This window comes from Lates calcarifer, linkage group LG2 (genome assembly GCF_001640805.2).
Source record: "Lates calcarifer isolate ASB-BC8 linkage group LG2, TLL_Latcal_v3, whole genome shotgun sequence".
NCBI classification, from domain to species: domain Eukaryota; kingdom Metazoa; phylum Chordata; class Actinopteri; family Centropomidae; genus Lates; species Lates calcarifer.
Window position 1 is genome coordinate 11,877,465 of NC_066834.1, and position 18,711 is coordinate 11,896,175.

Genomic DNA, 18,711 nt, shown 5'->3' on the forward strand with positions numbered 1-18,711 from the left:
CCATGAAGAGAGCACAGAGAAGAAAAAACAACAAAACCTGGTAAATGAAAATATCAAGTGAACATGTATTTTGTTTTTACTTAGTGTATAAATTGGGTTTTGATGTTTGTTCCAGTAATATTATTCAGTTTTTGTTTTGTTTTTTTTTTCAGTTTAATGAACGTGTCTTCATTAAGCTGTCATTAGATGATGCTGTGGTGTCCTGCTGCTCTTTCAGCCATTCTCACAGGTGTTGTCACTTTGCCTGATTGGACCTTTTGTGTGTGGGTGTACAGGTTGTTTGACATCTCTCTCTCTCTCACACTCTTCTGTTTATTTTGTCAGGGCGAGACAACTTTAACATTTTTCAATCTAATTTGGACACGTTGGCGACTCCCATGTAATGACTGATGGATTCAGACAGAAGGTAAAAAGTTTCTTTTTTTTTTAACTTGAATAGTTTCTTCGCAGTAGGAGATTGTGGACGTTTGTATCGCTGTTTCGGTCTCTGTTTCTGAATTGCTACATACCTACAATGTAAGATTATTAAATTATTCGTCGCGTGTAATTTAATTTATCATTACTGTCATTATTTATCCGTTGATCCATCTTTACTCGACATACCAAACTGCTCACGCTCCTGTACAAATAAGGTTTCACCTGACCACACCCAAAATAACGGCCGATCTCCTCCCGTCAGCCTCTGAACATGTTCATTATTCCGCATGCAACAGGCAGCGCACACTCGGAGCCTCCTCGGAGGTTTCACCTCAAACCGGCAGCTGCGACCAGCCCAGTAGTTTGAATGTTGGTGTATTGATACAGAGTTATGTGTGAAAGGGAAGGTGAGAGGTGTTCGGCTCCTAATCCTCTTAGCGGCATTATGCTGAGCTTCGTTCAAGCCCCGACATGCGGTGCGCCCTTGTAGCTCCCCAATAACCGGAGTCAGCATCTCTGCGTCCGTTACGCACAGCTGGAGGGACGGTCCGCAGCGGCGAGGGGCCGAGCAGCCGGCGGCACAGGTAAGACCCGCACCACCGCTCACTGCACACAGCTGCTTTCTGCATTTTATTGTCTCTTTGATGTATTTTTTTGGCTGGTGAAGGAATATAGATTAACAGTTTACGTCGACCTTGCGTGATAATCCGCGCTGGCCTCAATTACTCCACAATTAAACCTCAACGCCTCATTTTCAGTCACAGATTTACTTGTTTTATTAACATTGATATTTTAATGCACTGCTGGTAGGCTTAATTAATGTTTGATTAACAGTCGTTTCGTGCGCATGCGTTTTAGCACGTTCTTTCCGAGCGCGCGCTCACGCTGTAACCCCCAAATATAATTAGAGGCAATTCCGGAATTAATTGCTTTATTTTGACGCGCGTCCATCTTTTCTTACCGTTCTGACATCATGTTTAACATGCCTCAAATGGACTCCTGTTTTGTGAGAAGCCAAAGCCTGTGTGATTATGTAGCCATAGTAACAGGTGGCTGTCTGCATCCCCCCCCAACACACACACTTCAGCAGATCTGCCTCTGCAACTATGCAAACAGAGAGGACATGAAAAAATACACCTGTTAATGATGATGTGATTTTCAGCTGTGGGTGTTTTCTGTTCTCAGTCCTTTCACAGGTTGAAGCTGCCAGCTGTAAAAGATGAAACACACTGTGTGTACATGTGTGCATCTCTTCTTTGTCAGCGGTGTCTTCTTGCCACACAACGGTGCTGGAACTGTCAAGGAATAGCAATGCATCTGACATAGCTTCCTGTTTGGAGTCGAGACCACGAGGGCAATGAATGTGCACTCGCCTCCGAGGAGGAGACTCAGGCGCAGTCGTGTCCTCTTCTTCATCTCAGGTGTGCTGCTGTGTTTCGTCTACACTCTGACTCTGAAAGCCAGGCTGTCAGAGCCACGAGCCTCTGCGCAGACGGGTGACGTTCTCAGAGCAGAAGGGGGTGGTGATGATGTCGTAGAGGTCAACATTCGGGAGGTGGCATCCAATGAGACAGAGGAGGAGGTTGTCTTACCTGAGAGCAGCAAACCCCCTCTGGTGATAATCGTCAACAGGACAGATATCGAACAGTGTATCTATGTAGATCCTCAACCCCCAAAACCACCTCCAACTACAACTCCACCGCCAACCACCACCACAGTTCCCCCGCTCAAGCCTCCTCACAGGAAGGGTGAGTACCCAGAGGACCTCTTCTCACTGGAGCAGCGGCGACAAGGTTGGGTAGTCCTGCACATCCTGGGCATGACCTACATGTTTGTCGCCCTGGCCATTGTCTGTGATGAGTTCTTTGTTCCTGCGCTGGAAGTCATCACCAACAAGCTGGAGATTTCTGACGACGTTGCCGGGGCCACCTTCATGGCGGCTGGAGGCTCTGCCCCCGAGCTCTTCACCTCCCTGATTGGCGTCTTCGTCTCTCCACAGCAATGTGGGCATTGGCACCATCGTGGGCTCAGCTGTCTTCAACATCCTGTTTGTGATTGGCATGTGTGCCATTTTCTCCCGGGAGATGCTGCACCTCACCTGGTGGCCCCTGTTCCGAGACGTGACCTTCTACATCCTGGACCTTATCATGCTCATCATCTTCTTCCTGGACAACATGATCCTGTGGTGGGAGAGCATCATGCTGGTGCTGGGCTACATCTGCTACGTGAGCTTCATGAAGTTCAACAGTCAGATCGAGCAGGTGGTCAAGACCCAGCTTAACAAGCACATGAGCATCGTCAAGGTGTGGACTGCAGAGGAGCCAGAGAAGGTCAGTTGGTGTCACATTCAGACATACATCCGGGGAAAAAGTAGCTTCAAGGTTAAACATTCTGGTTAAGTTTGTCTCAGGAAATAAACAAAATATCACAAGTGTTTTCAGTGAGGTTGTAGAAAACAAACCTCTGCCTGTATTTTTTTCAGTCTGTGTTTATTAGTCATCTTTGAATATACATGTGAATATCTTTGGGTTTTGAATTGATGGTTGGACAAAACAAGCAATTTGACCATTAAAACCTGTTCTCTGGGTATTTTATAGACCAAAAAATCCAGCCAAATTATCTGTGGATTATTTGATGATATTTGTCACTACTGTAGTTTAAATCAACATCACAAAGAATGAATTAATGTATAGCAAATTGTTCAATTGACATTCAGTTCTGCACATACACCAGGAAACAGAGCTCCTTCCATATCAAAAAATAATTACCTTCTTTCATGACTGCAATTTACAACAGGATTTTGTAGAATGATAACAGAATATAATCATCACAATATAATGCCAGCTGACAATAGATCATTTTTAATTACTGAACAGCCATAGTTTAAAGTGTGAGTCTGGTGATACTGTATATTTTCACACAGTCCTGATGCTCCAAATGCTCTCTAGAGCACCAAATGTGGATTAATCCGCTGCTGAAAATAGTCCCCAAAAATGCACTATTTGCTCCTATTATTTTGTTACACTGTTATTATTTTGTTATACTGATTTACCTGTTGGCTTCGGGCTGAGGGTGGGGACTCAACAAGTAACGCATCAGTGGTTTTGGTCTTTTCATTGGATTTATCATTGACAATATTAAAAGTTCATACACAAGCCTCATGCTCTAAAATTACCTTAAGTATGAATTAACACCAGCATGTATTTGTGCAACCCCCAGCAAAATAAAAACAATAATAAAAACTCCACAGTAATCAGAAATAAGAAGCAGTGGATACAGACAAAACAGACATCTCTGCAGAGCAGTTATTACCAGACCATACAGAATATTTTCTGTCCTTTCATCTCCTCACAGTTGGGACTGCTGCCTGCTCAGACACAGTGAAAGAGGGACAGTGATTTGTTGGTTTGAGCAGGTGACAGCCTGTATTTGTGTAAAAATCCTTTGATGATGCTGAACAGAAAGGACTCCAGGTGTCACTGGATAGCGTGTCACACTGATGAAGTGATGGAAATGTCACTTTGTTTCTGTGTCACAGCCCCGAAATATCAGCATGTAGACGTCATTTCGTTTGGGAACAAAGGAATAATGTATTTTTAAAAGGCTTATTTCTGCACCTGACAATTAATGTCTGAGCCTGTAATTAACATGCACAACTGTGTCTCAGTATTTTCAAGTATCAGCAGCACATTCTCCAATTAGCCTGAAGCACGTCTGCAGTCACTATGTGCTCCTTCAGTCATCACTGAGCGTAATGAGACATGCTGCCGCATGATTGGGTTGGAATTACTGGAATTCATATTTCTCTTCTTTTTTTTTTTTCAGGAATTCCAACATATGTATTTTATTAATATTAATAATTTTCCACAATCAAACACTTATTTTTTCTTGAGTATGTTCAATCTTCTCTCTTTAAAACCGTGTTCAGAGATGATAACCTGTGGACACCTGTTGACTGTATGGTTATACACTGCAAAAACAAGGATGCTGGGGAATAAAATTAAATATAAAATCGGGAAATAAGCAGCATTTGCCAACAGAACAGGAAAATTTCACTTGCTGAGATTTTTAAACCAAACCAGATAATTTTGTTTAAGTAATTTTAATGCTTTTTCTTTTGTTTGAGAGCTGAGTTTTTGCGTCAGATTTAATTTTGGTATTCAAGCATTGAGTTACTCAGAACCTATGATAAAATCTCAGTAAGAAATTAGAATTTCTCATTAATACAATTAAGGACAAAAAAGCTTGAAAAAAATGAATGAATTTTGCTTTTTGCAGCACACACACGACACATGGCATTAAGATTCATGCAGGAATCACTCTTATTCAGTCTTGTTGATTTAAGAGACCTTGTTCTGTTAACCAGTTTTTTGTACGTATAATTTTCTCAGAAAAGACTGAAAAATGCACAATACTACACAATACAGAAACGATAAAAATAAAACAAGAAAAAAAAAAACCTCACAATGACTATGATGTGATCCTGTGATCAATGATTTTTTAGCTTTTACAGGAACACACAATATAGTATCTGAACAAATAATGAATCAAAAAAAATATAAATAAGATTACTGATATTTGACATTATACACATCATATTGCAGAATTGCATCGGTTCTGATGCAAGTTGTAATCAAGAGAGAACATACAGCGTATTGTCTGCTATAACACCTGAGATAATCACCTGTAAAGTAATCAATTCTGTTGTCCATCACTGTGACGGTCACATCAGCAAGACCGTCCTCTCATGATTTGTTTTGATTTGTTGACCTGTTTTATCATCCAGCTGCATATCAAACAAACCGTGTGGACTGTGTTGCCTAATGTGGTATATTGTGCATGGATTATGCTAATGATGCTAACGATCAGATCGCACCTACACGCCCCATCTCATGAACAGGTGACGTTCATCAGGTGTGTAGTAGTTTGGTGAATGGAGCACCCTTATCACATTAAAAAGTAGAACAGGTGAAGAGTAAGAATATGAAGATGTTCTTACATGAGACAACATTTGTGCAGATGTGCCACATAAGCAACAGCAACAAACAGTGTAAGAGTAGATAACGTGATCAGATCAGTTCAACAAGTGATTTGAGCCAAGTGGCTAATTACCAACAGACCAGGTCAAAAGGCAAATGACTGAGTGGCACCTGGATTAACCTGCTGAGTTGCTGGACTCCAGTTAACCTCATCTTTACCAGACCTCTTTGTGTGCTGTGTGTACGCTGAGGCTCTGGCCCCAAAATGACCACAAAAAGACACAAAACAACCACAAGGAGACTTGGCATATAAAAAGGCAACCAGAGGGCAGGGAGCCTTTCTACATGTCTGTGCCCAGGGGCCTTTTGTCATTTTTACATGTATCCACCTGTTACTGATCTAATGATTATGACCTTGACATTAAAGATTTGAGCTTGCTTTAGACTGAGCTTCAAACAAACTTAAGCCGTCTGCATTAAATCAAACATTTCAGATTTTTGGAGATGGAAATCTGAACCCTGAAACACTGCGGAACAAAACTGAGACATACACAAGCATTTATAAACTTGTATATTTATGTATGTCAGCTGAATTCCTGAGGTGCTGTTAACTGATTAGGTTTATCACTGACTTTACAGGAGAGTGAAGCCCCTCCTCCTGCTGCTGCTCCTGCTCCACCACCTCCTGCACCAAAAGCTGAAGATAAATCCAAACCAGAACCTGAACCGCCTCCGAGCAGCCCTAAGCGCAACAAACCACCGTCAGATTCACAGGAGGACAAAGCAAAACTCAGGGTATGAAGAATAATTTATTGTTGCTGCTAACTGAAGTTAGAACTTCCTATATCCTTATATTTCTGATCGACCTTTAACAAACACCATCTCCCATACGCCTATTTCATATCATACCATTTAAATTTAAATTACAAGCAGCCAGCTGGGAAAATCCATGTCAGCCACCAACGCGTAATTCTGGCTCAGTGATGTATAAGAATTTCTGACAGAGATGATTTCTCCCACAAAAAAAAACCTACAGACATGGATGTGAATGCACCATTGCTGGTAGTTACATCAAAATCCAAAAATCCAGTTTTTACACTAATACACTTGATATAGCTACATTTATTAGAGGGATAAACTTTGTGTCTGGTTTCACAGCAAAAGAAGCTAATTTGGACTATTTATCAGGTTAGCATGAGGGCTAGCCACACTGGAATAATGTGCATCAGAATAAAGGCTGTTCGTCCTGTTCTTCTCTTTCCGTCACGCAGTGTTGTTCATACAGTTTCTGTCTATCCTCCCCAACATCTTAATTCTTCAACTGTTGTCATGCTCTCATAGCTATCTGTCTCCTTTCCATTTCCATTCATTCAGTATTCATCGTGCATCCAGCAACCTAGATCACTGGCTTACCACAATCCAAGATGGTGGTGTCTGTTGTTCAAATATAGTTTCAGACATGAATAAGACACACTTTAGCAATTGTCAGATATTGAGCATGAGCTGAAAATGTCGACTGTGACCATCTAAAAATATTGTTGTCACTATCAGCCCTGAAAAGTCTGAATGGTACCTTGAAGTTGAATACTGAAGTATCTGACCACGTGTCTGCTGGCTTGCAGGTGCGTCCGGTCCTGCAGCGAGGCGGCAGCTCGGCCTCCCTCCACAACACGTCGCTGCGGAGCACCATCTTCCAGCTGATGATCCACACATTGGACCCTCTGGGAGAAGGTAACAACCAGAACCAACAAAGGCCCAAGATAAAATCAGGTGGTAGAGGTGTCTGGAGAAAGAAAATAATGTCGGAATTCATAAAATCCCTGTGAAATTTAAAAGGAGCAGACAAACCACTAAGTGGTCCATTTTAACATTTAATCTTTAAAGTTTTTCCATCCAGTCAGTCACACATAGAGGGAGAAACTGTCCCTCTTGGGCCACTGTAGATAATTTGAAGGAGGCCGATTTTTTTTTTTTTTTTACATAAATCTGCATTTAAGAGGACAAAACATTTCAAAAAAGTGTTTTCTGAAAAGCTGTGGTGAATAGTAGTTTTACCTTCTAAAACAGCCAAATACTATGTGTCTTAACTCTGTTTCATCAAATACACCATTTAATAATACAATAAACTGCCCCTAAAATTAAGGACAAAACTTCTCATCCCTTTGTATTTGCCTGCAGATTAATGTAATTTGATCACAACCCTGAGGAAATTACTTTGATTTTATAACATCAGACTTCCACCGTAACTTGATACTGTGTTGTTATCATGGATCCCACAGTCCTGAAAACTTGGAAGCTAACGTCATTTAACCAACAACATACCAACAATGTTAAGTTGGCTCGTTAACGTTTGGTTGGGATAATATGATTGGTATGTTGTGTATGTGTGGACACTAGCTGGAGCTTAATGAATGGGGGCCGTGTGTCTTTGTATTTGTGTGTGAGCTCTGGATACATAATGCATGAAAATGAACAGTGTTCACAATGTAGCATATGCATCTGTATACCCACGTCATATCAGAGATAAACTTAAATCTAGGTTTGTCAGATGACACTGAAGTTAGCTTTGAATAATTATGTGCTTACCGTTGTGAAAGGGTGTTAGACACCTAGTTGAATAGCTAATGCTTTGTTAAACTCTAATTTATGACAGGAAAAACAAAATACAATTTCATTTTTTCAACTCAGACAACAGTAGACCAGGTCTAGATCAAAGACCTGAGAACAAACAGAATAAAGCTTTCTCAAATCTGAAGCTGTGTTTTAAACTTCCCGTTAACCTAGTCCAGATTTGACGAGAGCAGACGTGGAGGTTTTTTTTTTTTTTTTTTTTTTTTTAAAAGCTAGATCTGGTCTATTTTGGTATGGTTGGATAAATGCAGTTGATCAACATTGATCCTCCAGTGTCCAAAGGAGGAGTTGCAGTTCTTAATAAACACTTATATCTGCATCAAACTACATTAAAGTGTGTTTTAAACCGTTATTAGATATGTATATATATAGATATGCATATTAAAGCTAGAGACTTACAGTGTTATTAATCTAATTACTATCATATACAACAAAAATAGCAGATTCTCACATCTGAGCTTGCGAATTTTTTTGGTATTTTTGTTTGAAAAATTACTGAAAGATTATTCAGTTAACTTTCTGTTGACTAATGGATTCAAGTTCCTGCAGTGACTCATCTCTGTGCTGCTTCATCGGTGTCATCCTTTCCTGTAAGTCAGGATAGCGTGATGAACCACAGCGACCTTCAGTACGTCCTCGAACTCACCAGGCCGTTGTTCCTCGCTCTCTTAATCAGCTTTTCAATACAGGCTAATAAAAGCTGGATAAGAGCCAGGATGCTAGCAGACCAAGCTCTTTATCTCCATGGAACTAGTGTAGCGGTGGGCCCCCAGAGCCGAGACCGACTCCATGCAGCTGGACTGAGTGTTACTGTGGTTGACTGTCAGCGTCTTAAGTTGCTTAGGTTCCAGACAACTAAACCTCTTTTTCTTCAGCTGCAGTGGTCAAAAGTGATCAGTGTGCTGCACTACATATCTGAACTGTGATGCAATATTTAGGCTGACAGGAAAGGAGAACCCAGATTATCACGAGCACAGTCTTGGTTTGTGGATCAGTTTTGGTTTTCAATTTTCATTCTCTACATAGAATACAATAGAATGTATATTTATTGTCATATATATATCCAAACTCTTAAAACATACACAAAAATACAAAACATTTTACACTGCTGTTTTTAGTCATCAGTTCGGTGCTTTAATATTTCAGTCTGAATTTACAGGGTAGTCTACCTTCTCTTCTTCTGTTAATTCTGCTAATTCTGAGCGTTATTTTCCATGTTTTTTGGTGTAAATGTGTGATAGGGACAAAAATCTCTGGAATTGGTGCAGTATTGAGAAAGAATGGTGTAACTGGCTACTACAAACAGCTGCTGCAATGTAATCCTAAGGGGAAAAGTCTACTAAAGTGCTTGCTCAGATTGTTATTATAAGTGTCTGGCAGCTTTATGGATAGGTTTCCTACAGAGATAGACCTTCTATTTAAGAGGAAGATTGTGTATATCAATACCAGAGTCCAATGACAAAAACAGTCATTTATGTCACTGCCTCGATCTGTCAGTTTGTGTTACTGTGTGACTTTCAGTGATGGAAGAAGTATTTAGATGCTTCACATAAGTAAACTGACCAATCACGGCACTCGTATTCCAGCAGCTCCTGTGTTCTGTGAATTAAAATTACTGTTTTTGTCAATGAAGTCTGGCAGTGATATGTAGTGATGTTTCTGGTCAAACAAAAAGGACCTTACTCTTTAACAAAACTCAGATGGCCCAGAAGTTAAAATCATTGCTATTGGTTTCCATCCTAGAGGCAGCCCTTAGAGGGGCCCATAAAACCCCTGCCCCAAGGAAAGCCAGACGAGGTAAGAGTGGCAACAAGACGTCATCTTGCTGTTGTTTCTTGTTGTGTCTTGTGATTATCCATTCTGTGCGTTGAATGGAAATTCCTTAGTTTTGCAGTGTTGTGTTAATAGATAATGATCCACAAATAAAACAAACTCATGAAAATTTCACAATCAGAAGTTACACTTATGTATTACAAAGCCTAATTTCAACAGGCCTTTGTTAGTCCTTCTATGAAACTCTGATGGACATGAACCAAATTGCATGGGCCTTTCTTAGAAAAAAAATGCTAATTTTCAGTAAATTATGAGGAAACTTTCCAGGAAATTAGCTCGAAAATATAGGACCCATAAAACAAAGCATTGTCATTTCTCTGACTGTCCAGCTTCATCGTCTGACCTTGAATAGCATGCAGTAGCATGCTAGTTGCATGTGATTTAAGCATCATATAACTGGAGGAGATTTATAATGCAGGTATTTACTCTGATGTGTGTGTCAATCAGAGACATCCTTTAATGGTGATGTCAGAGGGGAGGGGTCAGTGCAGAGGAAAGGTAAGATACATCTCTGTTTCCCAGTCTGCTGTTGTGGTGCTCAGTCCGGTTTGCTTCTGTCCCAGAACTGATTCTGGATGGTTGAATGTTTATTTTATATGGTGATTTGTCTGCAGGGTGGTTGCATGTTCATGTGTTTGCATTCAGTTGTTTCTGTGTTGTTGTGGTGATTACTGACTTTTTTCACACACCAACTGTTTGGAGAACTTTGCGTAATAATCACAGGACGTCTCATGAGGTTGTTGATAAGGCTTCAAAATGAGCCTCGAAGAAGGAATCTCCTCTTTCAATATAAATGTTTTATGTGCTGTATTTATTAGCACAATCTAAAATACAGGGAATATATGAACATTAACACTCTCCTTCCGTTCATTAATACAGACAAGTATTTTTGGAAAAGTTCTATTGCTAAAAACAAGTTAATGCTTTTGAGACAGGTAATTGCTTGTAAAGAGCATTATACTTTTCTTCTTTCTCAAAATAAAGAGTTAGTTTCAAAATAATTTGATACTAACTTGTTATTTTGAGAAAGTTTTTTATTATGACTTAAAGGATGTTTTTTTTCTTTCATCACTGCAGAAATGGGCTTCCATTTTGTCCCACTGTACCAAGAGCACAGAAATTGACATTTTTTAGATTCTCTCTAGATTCTGGTGGCTGATTACTCTGTGCCAGTCTCTTACCAAACAGCCAGTGTGTGAGTGTAAGGTTAAAGGCATGTTGACTCGATGGAACAAACCTGCTCATTTAAGAAGTATTCTGTATCTCGAGTCTCTGGTGTGATTTGTATGAGCTATCCTTCTCTCACTGTAATTGCAGCGAAGAACAAAGTAAAGCCTCTGAATGTCCCGGTCACGGGCAAATTACAGAGCAAGTCACAGCAACACCACGCTGAAGGTGAGTTGTGTGTGAAAATTCAACACCTTTCCTTAAAGGTACATCATGACATACTAATAATATTTATGTTTGATTTATTATGAGTAAAGTATGATAGTTCTGTGCCTTCTTAAAACTGTAGTGGTCGTTGTCTTTTGTGGCTGACATTGTAAGGTAGATATTTTATTCTGAAATTTCTGTGCTGGAGTTGTAGCACCCGTAAGAGGCTGGTTGTCTCTGTGTCGATGGTCGGAGATGGTCTGGGGTTGAAGGAGGTAGTTCTCCACAATCAGCGGAGCCTCTCAGTCGGTGTGTTTGTGCGTCACAGTGTGCAGTAATGAGGTGCTTCAGAGTCTGAGCAGCAGGGCAAAGTGGGGCTGCAGGGAGTCTGGAGAGGCCTCAACGAGCCTGAATCAATCAGCCCAAGGATTAACATGCAGATGGGACTGTGTGTGTCTGTGTGTGTGTTGTTTGAATTGCTTTTCCTCCATGTCTGGAGCATGTTTATCTCCAAACACTCCAATCACTCCTACTGGCTCTTCAGACAAGCCCACACGGCATAATAATTCTGTCAGCTCATCATTAAAATCTTGATTTGTTTTGTCTCTGAGTGTGAAATAAACAGAAGGTCTGTTAAGTAAACGAGACCAGTGCAAACACTTACAGAGGAAGTGTGTGTGTGTGTGTGTGTGTGTGTGTGTGTGTGTGTGTGTGTGTGTGTGTGTGTGTGTGTGTGTGTGTGTGTGTGTGTGAGCAGAATTTTTCCAAATTCAGTCACATCTATAATTTTCACCACAGTACATGTTCAGGTCACTTTCATGCATCTAGCTGTTTATTTAAAGCTGCATACAGTGTCTTTAAAACTGGCTTAGCAGTGAAATAAACTTCAACCGTTACAAACCACAGATCATTACAAACCACCACCAGTATGAAGGTTAGAGGCCAAATGTGGAGAAGCAGTCCTGTTTTTTAATAACAATTTATCCACTTTCGTCACAGACTAAATTGCCTCTGGATGCAGCTGAGTAGACTTACAGTCTAAACAACAAAATGTGTGATCTAGTGCAGAGTGACCGAGAAATGTAACTTACCAAATACTGTATGTGCAGTCAGTTGTTCATCTTGCTGTCCAGTTACTGTCACAGCAGACCTCTCCACATCAGTGGCAGCCATCTTGGCACTCCTACGTCAGTCACTGTATCAAACCCAAAGCCTCATTTTAGATAAATAGTTGTGACTGGACCGACCTGTCTCAGGATAGATGGAAATATGTCTCAACAGGAAGGGCACCAGACCAATGATTGCTGATTGATCTGGTTTCCAGGCTACAAATTTTTATCATGGTTTTCTGATAAATCAGTGACTCCATAACTAAAGGAGGAAACAAATCAATTTAAAATGGTGTAATTTATCATTTATCTTTTGAATGAACAATAATATAAACAGACACAGAATGAGGAGGTCAAACAGGTATACAGAGGAAAAAACACTGTTAAAGTAAATTAAAGACCACTGGTAGCATTAAAAAAACAAAAGGTAAATCAATAGCTTCAAATCGGTTCCTTCTGTTAGTTTTAGCCAGAAGCTGTTTGAACTAACTGATTAGTCAGCAGATGAAGTCTTTAGTTTTTGCTTCACACATACGTGAAAACAGACGACTGAGCAAGTTGATGGGAGTGTTGTTCAAACTCAAACAGTCCCTCATTGTTCTGTGTCCTCCCACTGTTTCTCCAGATGTCGATCAAAAGCCAAAGTCTGAGCAGGCTGCTGCAGCCGAGCCGTCCACCTCACAGCCTCCAAAGACAGAAGAGACGACCGAGACGACAGAGAAGACTGAGAACATTGAGAAGACCGAGCCAACGTCCGACCAGCCAGACCAGTCAAAGGTACACACTCATGATCTCAGCTCACTCTGTCCTCACCTGATAATGAAAATATATAAACCGTGGTTTGGCACAAGAATCTTGGCCCCAGACAGATGAAATCTCAGTGGACACATTCAGCCTTTTAGTCCAGTCTATCGCAACATAGAAGTAGTACCATAAAACTTTAGAATATAGATACACAAAACCGGAAACTGCTGTCACTCTCAAACAGACTGATCTTAATATGGGAGTCACATTAAATCATTAAGTTATTACTTGAGAAACACCATGTATACTGTCTGTACACACATTAAACTTGCATAAGAGAATGTTTGCTTGTGCATAGATCATGTGGCATTGCCTATAAATATCTTGATCATGTTATTTGTTCTGTAATAAAATGTCAAAGATGTTTTACCTTGTTAGGGAGACTAAGATTGTCATCAGACGATTTAATGTATTTGATATCATGTTCCACACCATACACAGAACATATCATGATATGTTGCATTGTATTCTTGCACAGCTTCCAGTTGTGAGGAAATATGATGAAGCATGGCTCAGTGACAGACCGGGCTCTGGAGCTGCAGTGCTGATGTTTAGGAAGTAACTGTCTGTTTCAACTGTGTGCTTTCTCTCCTGCAGGCGGCGGCAGCAGCAGCAGCAGGGGGATCAGAGGGCAACGCAGAGGGCAAGAGCAGCGACGAGGACAGCAGCGACTCCGGTGAGAGTGAAGACAATGACGACGACGATGATGATGATGATGATGATGATGATGATGATGATGATGGAAATAAGGAGGAAGAGGATAAGGAGGAAGCAGAGGAGGAGAATGAGCCGTTATCTTTAGAGTGGCCTGAAACCAGGCGTAAGCAGGCCACCTATCTGTTCCTGCTGCCCATTGTGTTCCCACTGTGGCTCACGCTGCCTGACGTCCGCAACCTGGTGAGTACAAACTGCCCTCAGAGACCGTTAAAAACCTTCACTCGACTGGACTGGAAATGACACCATCACTGGGTTAAACTTCGTAATTAAACCCTGACCCTGATTTCAATTCAATTTAACAGTATATTAAACATCATTTCACCAAATTTTCGTCCAGAACAAAAGGTAAATCTTTGTATTTACTTTTTGCGAAAATGTGAAATATTAAAATATTTTTGTCGTGCATGGTGATAGACTGAATATCTTTAGATTTTGAGCTGTTGTTTGACAAACATGACATTTAAGATGTCATCTTGGTCTGTGGTAATTAAACGGTATTTCTGCATTTTAGACAAAACAATAAATATAGATAATCAATTGAATAAAATTCTTAAGCTTCACCTGTCATGGCATAAAACCAATTTAACAGAGTAGCTCTCTTTATACATTTGGATCCAAATCTCTGTTTCCAGATGTTGACATGACGAGTCATAATGCTCAGTATCATTTCTTCTGGACATCTGATGTGGTCCTCTCTTTTGTTTTCCAGGCGTCCAGGAGATATTTTGTCATGACATTTATCGGCTCCATTCTGTGGATTGGAGTTTTCTCCTACTTGATGGTGTGGTGGGCTCATCAGGTCAGTTGACACTTTGGTATAGCGTGTGGAAAAAGGTTTCATCCAGTGAAGAGAACACTGAACTGAAATAATTTAAAGGATTACAGCAATTTTTCATCAGTTTGTGTGGTTCTTCACACTCAGTGGGATGAGAACAGTTACCTTATGTCTCTCCAGTAGATACAGTAGCTATAGTGTTAATGTAAACATGGCTTAATGTTTTTAGCTGCTGCTCCTGTGCAAAGTGTGTTCTTTAGTTGAATGTTAGGTATGTTTTTCCAATTGCTTAACAATGACCTCACATTTAAAAACAGCACCAACTTTGTGTGTAAAAATGGCATGCTGTAGTTTTATTGAGCATGTTCTAGAGTCTGCACTGGTTGTCTGGCAAACACAAAATGACAAGGATGAACAACTTTAAAATCTAAGATTAATGCAATGTTAATATTTTTTAATAAATGATTTCACTCATTTCTGAATATTCATAAGAAACACCAGTAAAGTTGTGGATTATTTTTTGTCAAGAGAAAATGAAGACCTAAGAGTTATAGAACCCTTCTTGTGTTTTTGGGTGTAAATGAGTGTGTTATTGTGTGGTACTTTTACTTGTGTGAAGGTTCTGAATACTTCTTCCAACACTGCAAGTCACACCACACAAACAAACTGATCAAGGCAGTGGTTTCCCCACAGCTCCCGTGTTCCTCATGTACTGATCCCTGTCTTCATCTTCTCTTCTGCACAGGTGGGTGAGACCATGGGCATCTCAGAGGAAATCATGGGCCTGACCATCTTGGCTGCCGGGACGTCCATCCCTGACCTGATCACCAGTGTGATTGTGGCCCGGAAAGGTCTGGGCGACATGGCCGTGTCCAGCTCAGTGGGCAGCAACATCTTTGACATTACTGTAGGGTGAGTTGCTGCATTATTTACCCTTTATGCACCACCCATAACAGCAAAGAGAACTGGAGTTTTTTGGAAAATGTCTCACATAAAAATACAATCGTATCAAGTATAAGGATTCATGAAGTAGATTTACTCAAGTAAAGTAGAATTACCTTAGCATTGTACATTAAGTACACTTAATCACTACAACGCTTGTGGTAGTGATCCATATAAACTGTATATGACCTGTGAACTTGACAGAAACACATCTGTCCTCTCTGGTTTTAGTCTGCCGGTCCCATGGCTCATATACACTCTACTCCACAACGGCAAGCCCGTCACTGTCAGCTCCAATGGCCTGTTCTGCGCCATCGTGCTGCTCTTCCTCATGCTCCTCTTCGTCATCATCTCCATCGCTGCATGTCGCTGGAAGATGAGTCGAATGTTGGGCCTCACCATGTTCGTACTGTACTTTGTTTTCCTCGTCCTCAGCGTCCTGCTGGAGGATCGCATCCTCATCTGCCCAGTTTCAATCTGAGCTGGCCGGGCTGAGGCGGAGAGCAGACTGCTGCACATGACTTAGTGCGTCCAGACAGGATCAGTACTGTATGTAGAATGTGTTAGATATTATCAAGCCTAATGTCAAAAGGCTGACCTGGCACACAAGTAGATACATAGTAGAAACACTTAACTAAACGAGCAGTGATGTCAAAGGAAAAATTCACCTTCAGCATAGCTTCACACGATTAGTCTGATCTAATATTTTCCAGCAGCTACTTAGTGATAACTTTGTCCAGAATTATTCCCCATTTACTATACAGTCCTCCAGATTTACCCTCTGCAAAGTCCATAGTTATGGCTGAGTGTCTATTGTATAGGAAGTAGTGAGCCGATGATTTTGGACGTAGTTGTGGAGTACAATTCCAGAAGGTGTTTGTGCAGAGAAGCTTGTTCTGTGCTCTGCACAGAGCTAGTTAGTGTTGATGAGAAAGCAAAGTGTGCTGATTCTCTCTCACTCATTCAAAAAATTCCAGTAATGCAGATGTTGGTTACTTGAGTTTTCTACTCGAGTGTTGTACTTTCTGCATCTGCAGGTATGCAAGTGAAGTAAATTCTGTCATCAGAGGGTGTATATGAGGCTCTGTGCAGTCGTCAATTTATCCTCTAATTTGTTGTGACTACACAGACATGTCCGTGCAAAAACCAGACTACAAGGGCACTAACTGCTCATGAGCTCCACCGAGAGGACTAGAAAGTAGTTGAGTAATAACAATTCCACATTTGTGGCGTCCACAGCTGTCTGTGTGTGCATTCGCAATAACTGAGGCCTTATTCGCCAGAGGAGATACTTTTTTCTTGCAACCAGCAATGTCTGGTGCCGACGCCCGTACACATTATTTTTGATGTAAGCCAACAAATCGTCCACTGTCGGGGAAACACCACTGTCCTTTTTCCTAGCACTGATGAGCATCAACGCTCCAGAATAGCAGCAGTTTGATCAAATCCCAGCTACTGTAGGCTGATGATTTCTGTTGCCGTGGTGCTCTCACATGGTTAACTTGCCTGATGCAGTGCAACTGGTGTGTATTGCACTTTATAATACTGTAGCTGCTGGTGTTTTTATCATGTATGAACACCCTTAAAGAGCAACTCTGCAGCTAAAAGAATTTATTTCTGCTGAGCTTCACAAAACTGTGATATCACAGTTGTCTGTTGAGATTTTTTTGTTTTGTTTTTTTTAGCATGTTGCCTTTATTTGACAGTTCACAGTCTTAAGAGACAGGAGACCAGGGCAGAGAGAGGGATGTGACATGCAACAAGGGTGTCCCTTCCTGGAATCAACCTGTGGAGGATGCAGTTATACACTTTTAAAAAATTAGGCCACTGGGACACTCTGTTGATTGCAGATACAAGGGTTCTGACCACACCCAAGCCTAACTACACCATTGAATTCTGCCCCAGCATAGTTTATGACAGGACCATGTATGGTCAGTGTGTGAAATTGAGGCTGCAGTTAAACTGCTGTGAACAACAAAGTAGCTAAAGCCAACTTGAAAAGTTGCTAATAAATATCGCTAGATGATGTAATATGCTAATTAGCATATTCATGTCATTGTGTTGTATTAGCTTGCCAAATGTGAGCCAGTTTCAGTCCCAAGTTCCCAATTAAACTGTTCTCATGTACATATTCTTCTGCATTTCTGTTGTCAGACAACAGAATAAGTATGAAGTGGTATGTAGTGAGTGAAAACGCTCATTAAAACTACTTGTTAACCAGCAGTCACTTCCAAGCTGCTGCTCTAAAATCCTGTTATTATAACCACGATGACATCTGAAAAAATCACCAAACACAGACGTTAAAAACAACAGCTGTAATTTCTGTTTTATTTATTGATGCATGTTCTGACTCTACTGTAGCTGCTGGAAATACCTGGACATGACAAGTTAGTTTTTTTTACAGTGAAAATGTAAATACACCAAACAATAAATGCAACATACAGAGCATCTCCTCTGACTGTTAGATGCAACTGCTGAGGTGGATTTTTCCTTTCAGCACTGTGAGCATAAAGCTTATGGAACATTCCTGAGGTGACTTTTAATAGATGAATTGATCACATTATGTCCATTCCCAGTGGTGACGGTACAGATTCACTGTGCAGTGATTTCAAAATCAGTGGATGCAACTTCAGTTTTGTATGATCAGTATTTTCTGAGCTGTACCCCTAAAACTCTGTTCTGTATTCAACCATTCAAACTAGTGTTTGTTCATGTTCAGTGTGTTAAAGAGAGTTGTAGTGTGAAGCAGTATTTCATTGCGTCAGCATTAACTGTGGTGGAGAGAAACAGTGGATTGTATGTGTGTCAGGTAAATGTGTATCAGACAGGTGTCACATTGTCAGCTGTTACTGTCTTGTTAAATGCTCTTGTTGGATTGAAGTGGATGCAAACGTGTATTATTGATAGGAATACTGTCAATATTTCAAATTAAAATTCCATGCTGCAATAAATTATTTTTTTAACAGTGAACTGAAGCTTTGTGCAGTTCTACTGAAAACAAGAGTGAAAGTGACTTTAGTCATTTACATCAGGAAACAAAAAGCTGATTGGATGAGAAATGGAGACAAACTTGCTAAGAACCAAAAATTGTAGTTTGGCCTGATGGTGGCGCCAAAAAAGGCCTCATGTA

The 18,711-nt window shown here is 40.6% G+C and overlaps 1 protein-coding gene across 1 annotated transcript; it reads left to right on the forward strand.

Moving 5' to 3' along the window:
- Nucleotides 1-207: 207 nt before the first annotated feature.
- On the forward strand, nt 208-18,551 carry LOC108887769 (sodium/potassium/calcium exchanger 1-like). The gene is given in 13 exon segments (XM_018683300.1): nt 208-406; nt 1,603-2,410; nt 2,412-2,747; nt 6,036-6,191; nt 7,019-7,127; nt 9,771-9,824; nt 10,308-10,358; nt 11,178-11,255; nt 12,969-13,120; nt 13,745-14,044; nt 14,574-14,663; nt 15,385-15,551; nt 15,813-18,551. Coding segments are annotated over 12 exon segments (2,379 nt in total). The 5' UTR covers nt 208-406; nt 1,603-1,774; the 3' UTR covers nt 16,063-18,551.
- The last annotated feature ends 160 nt before the right edge of the window (nt 18,552-18,711 follow it).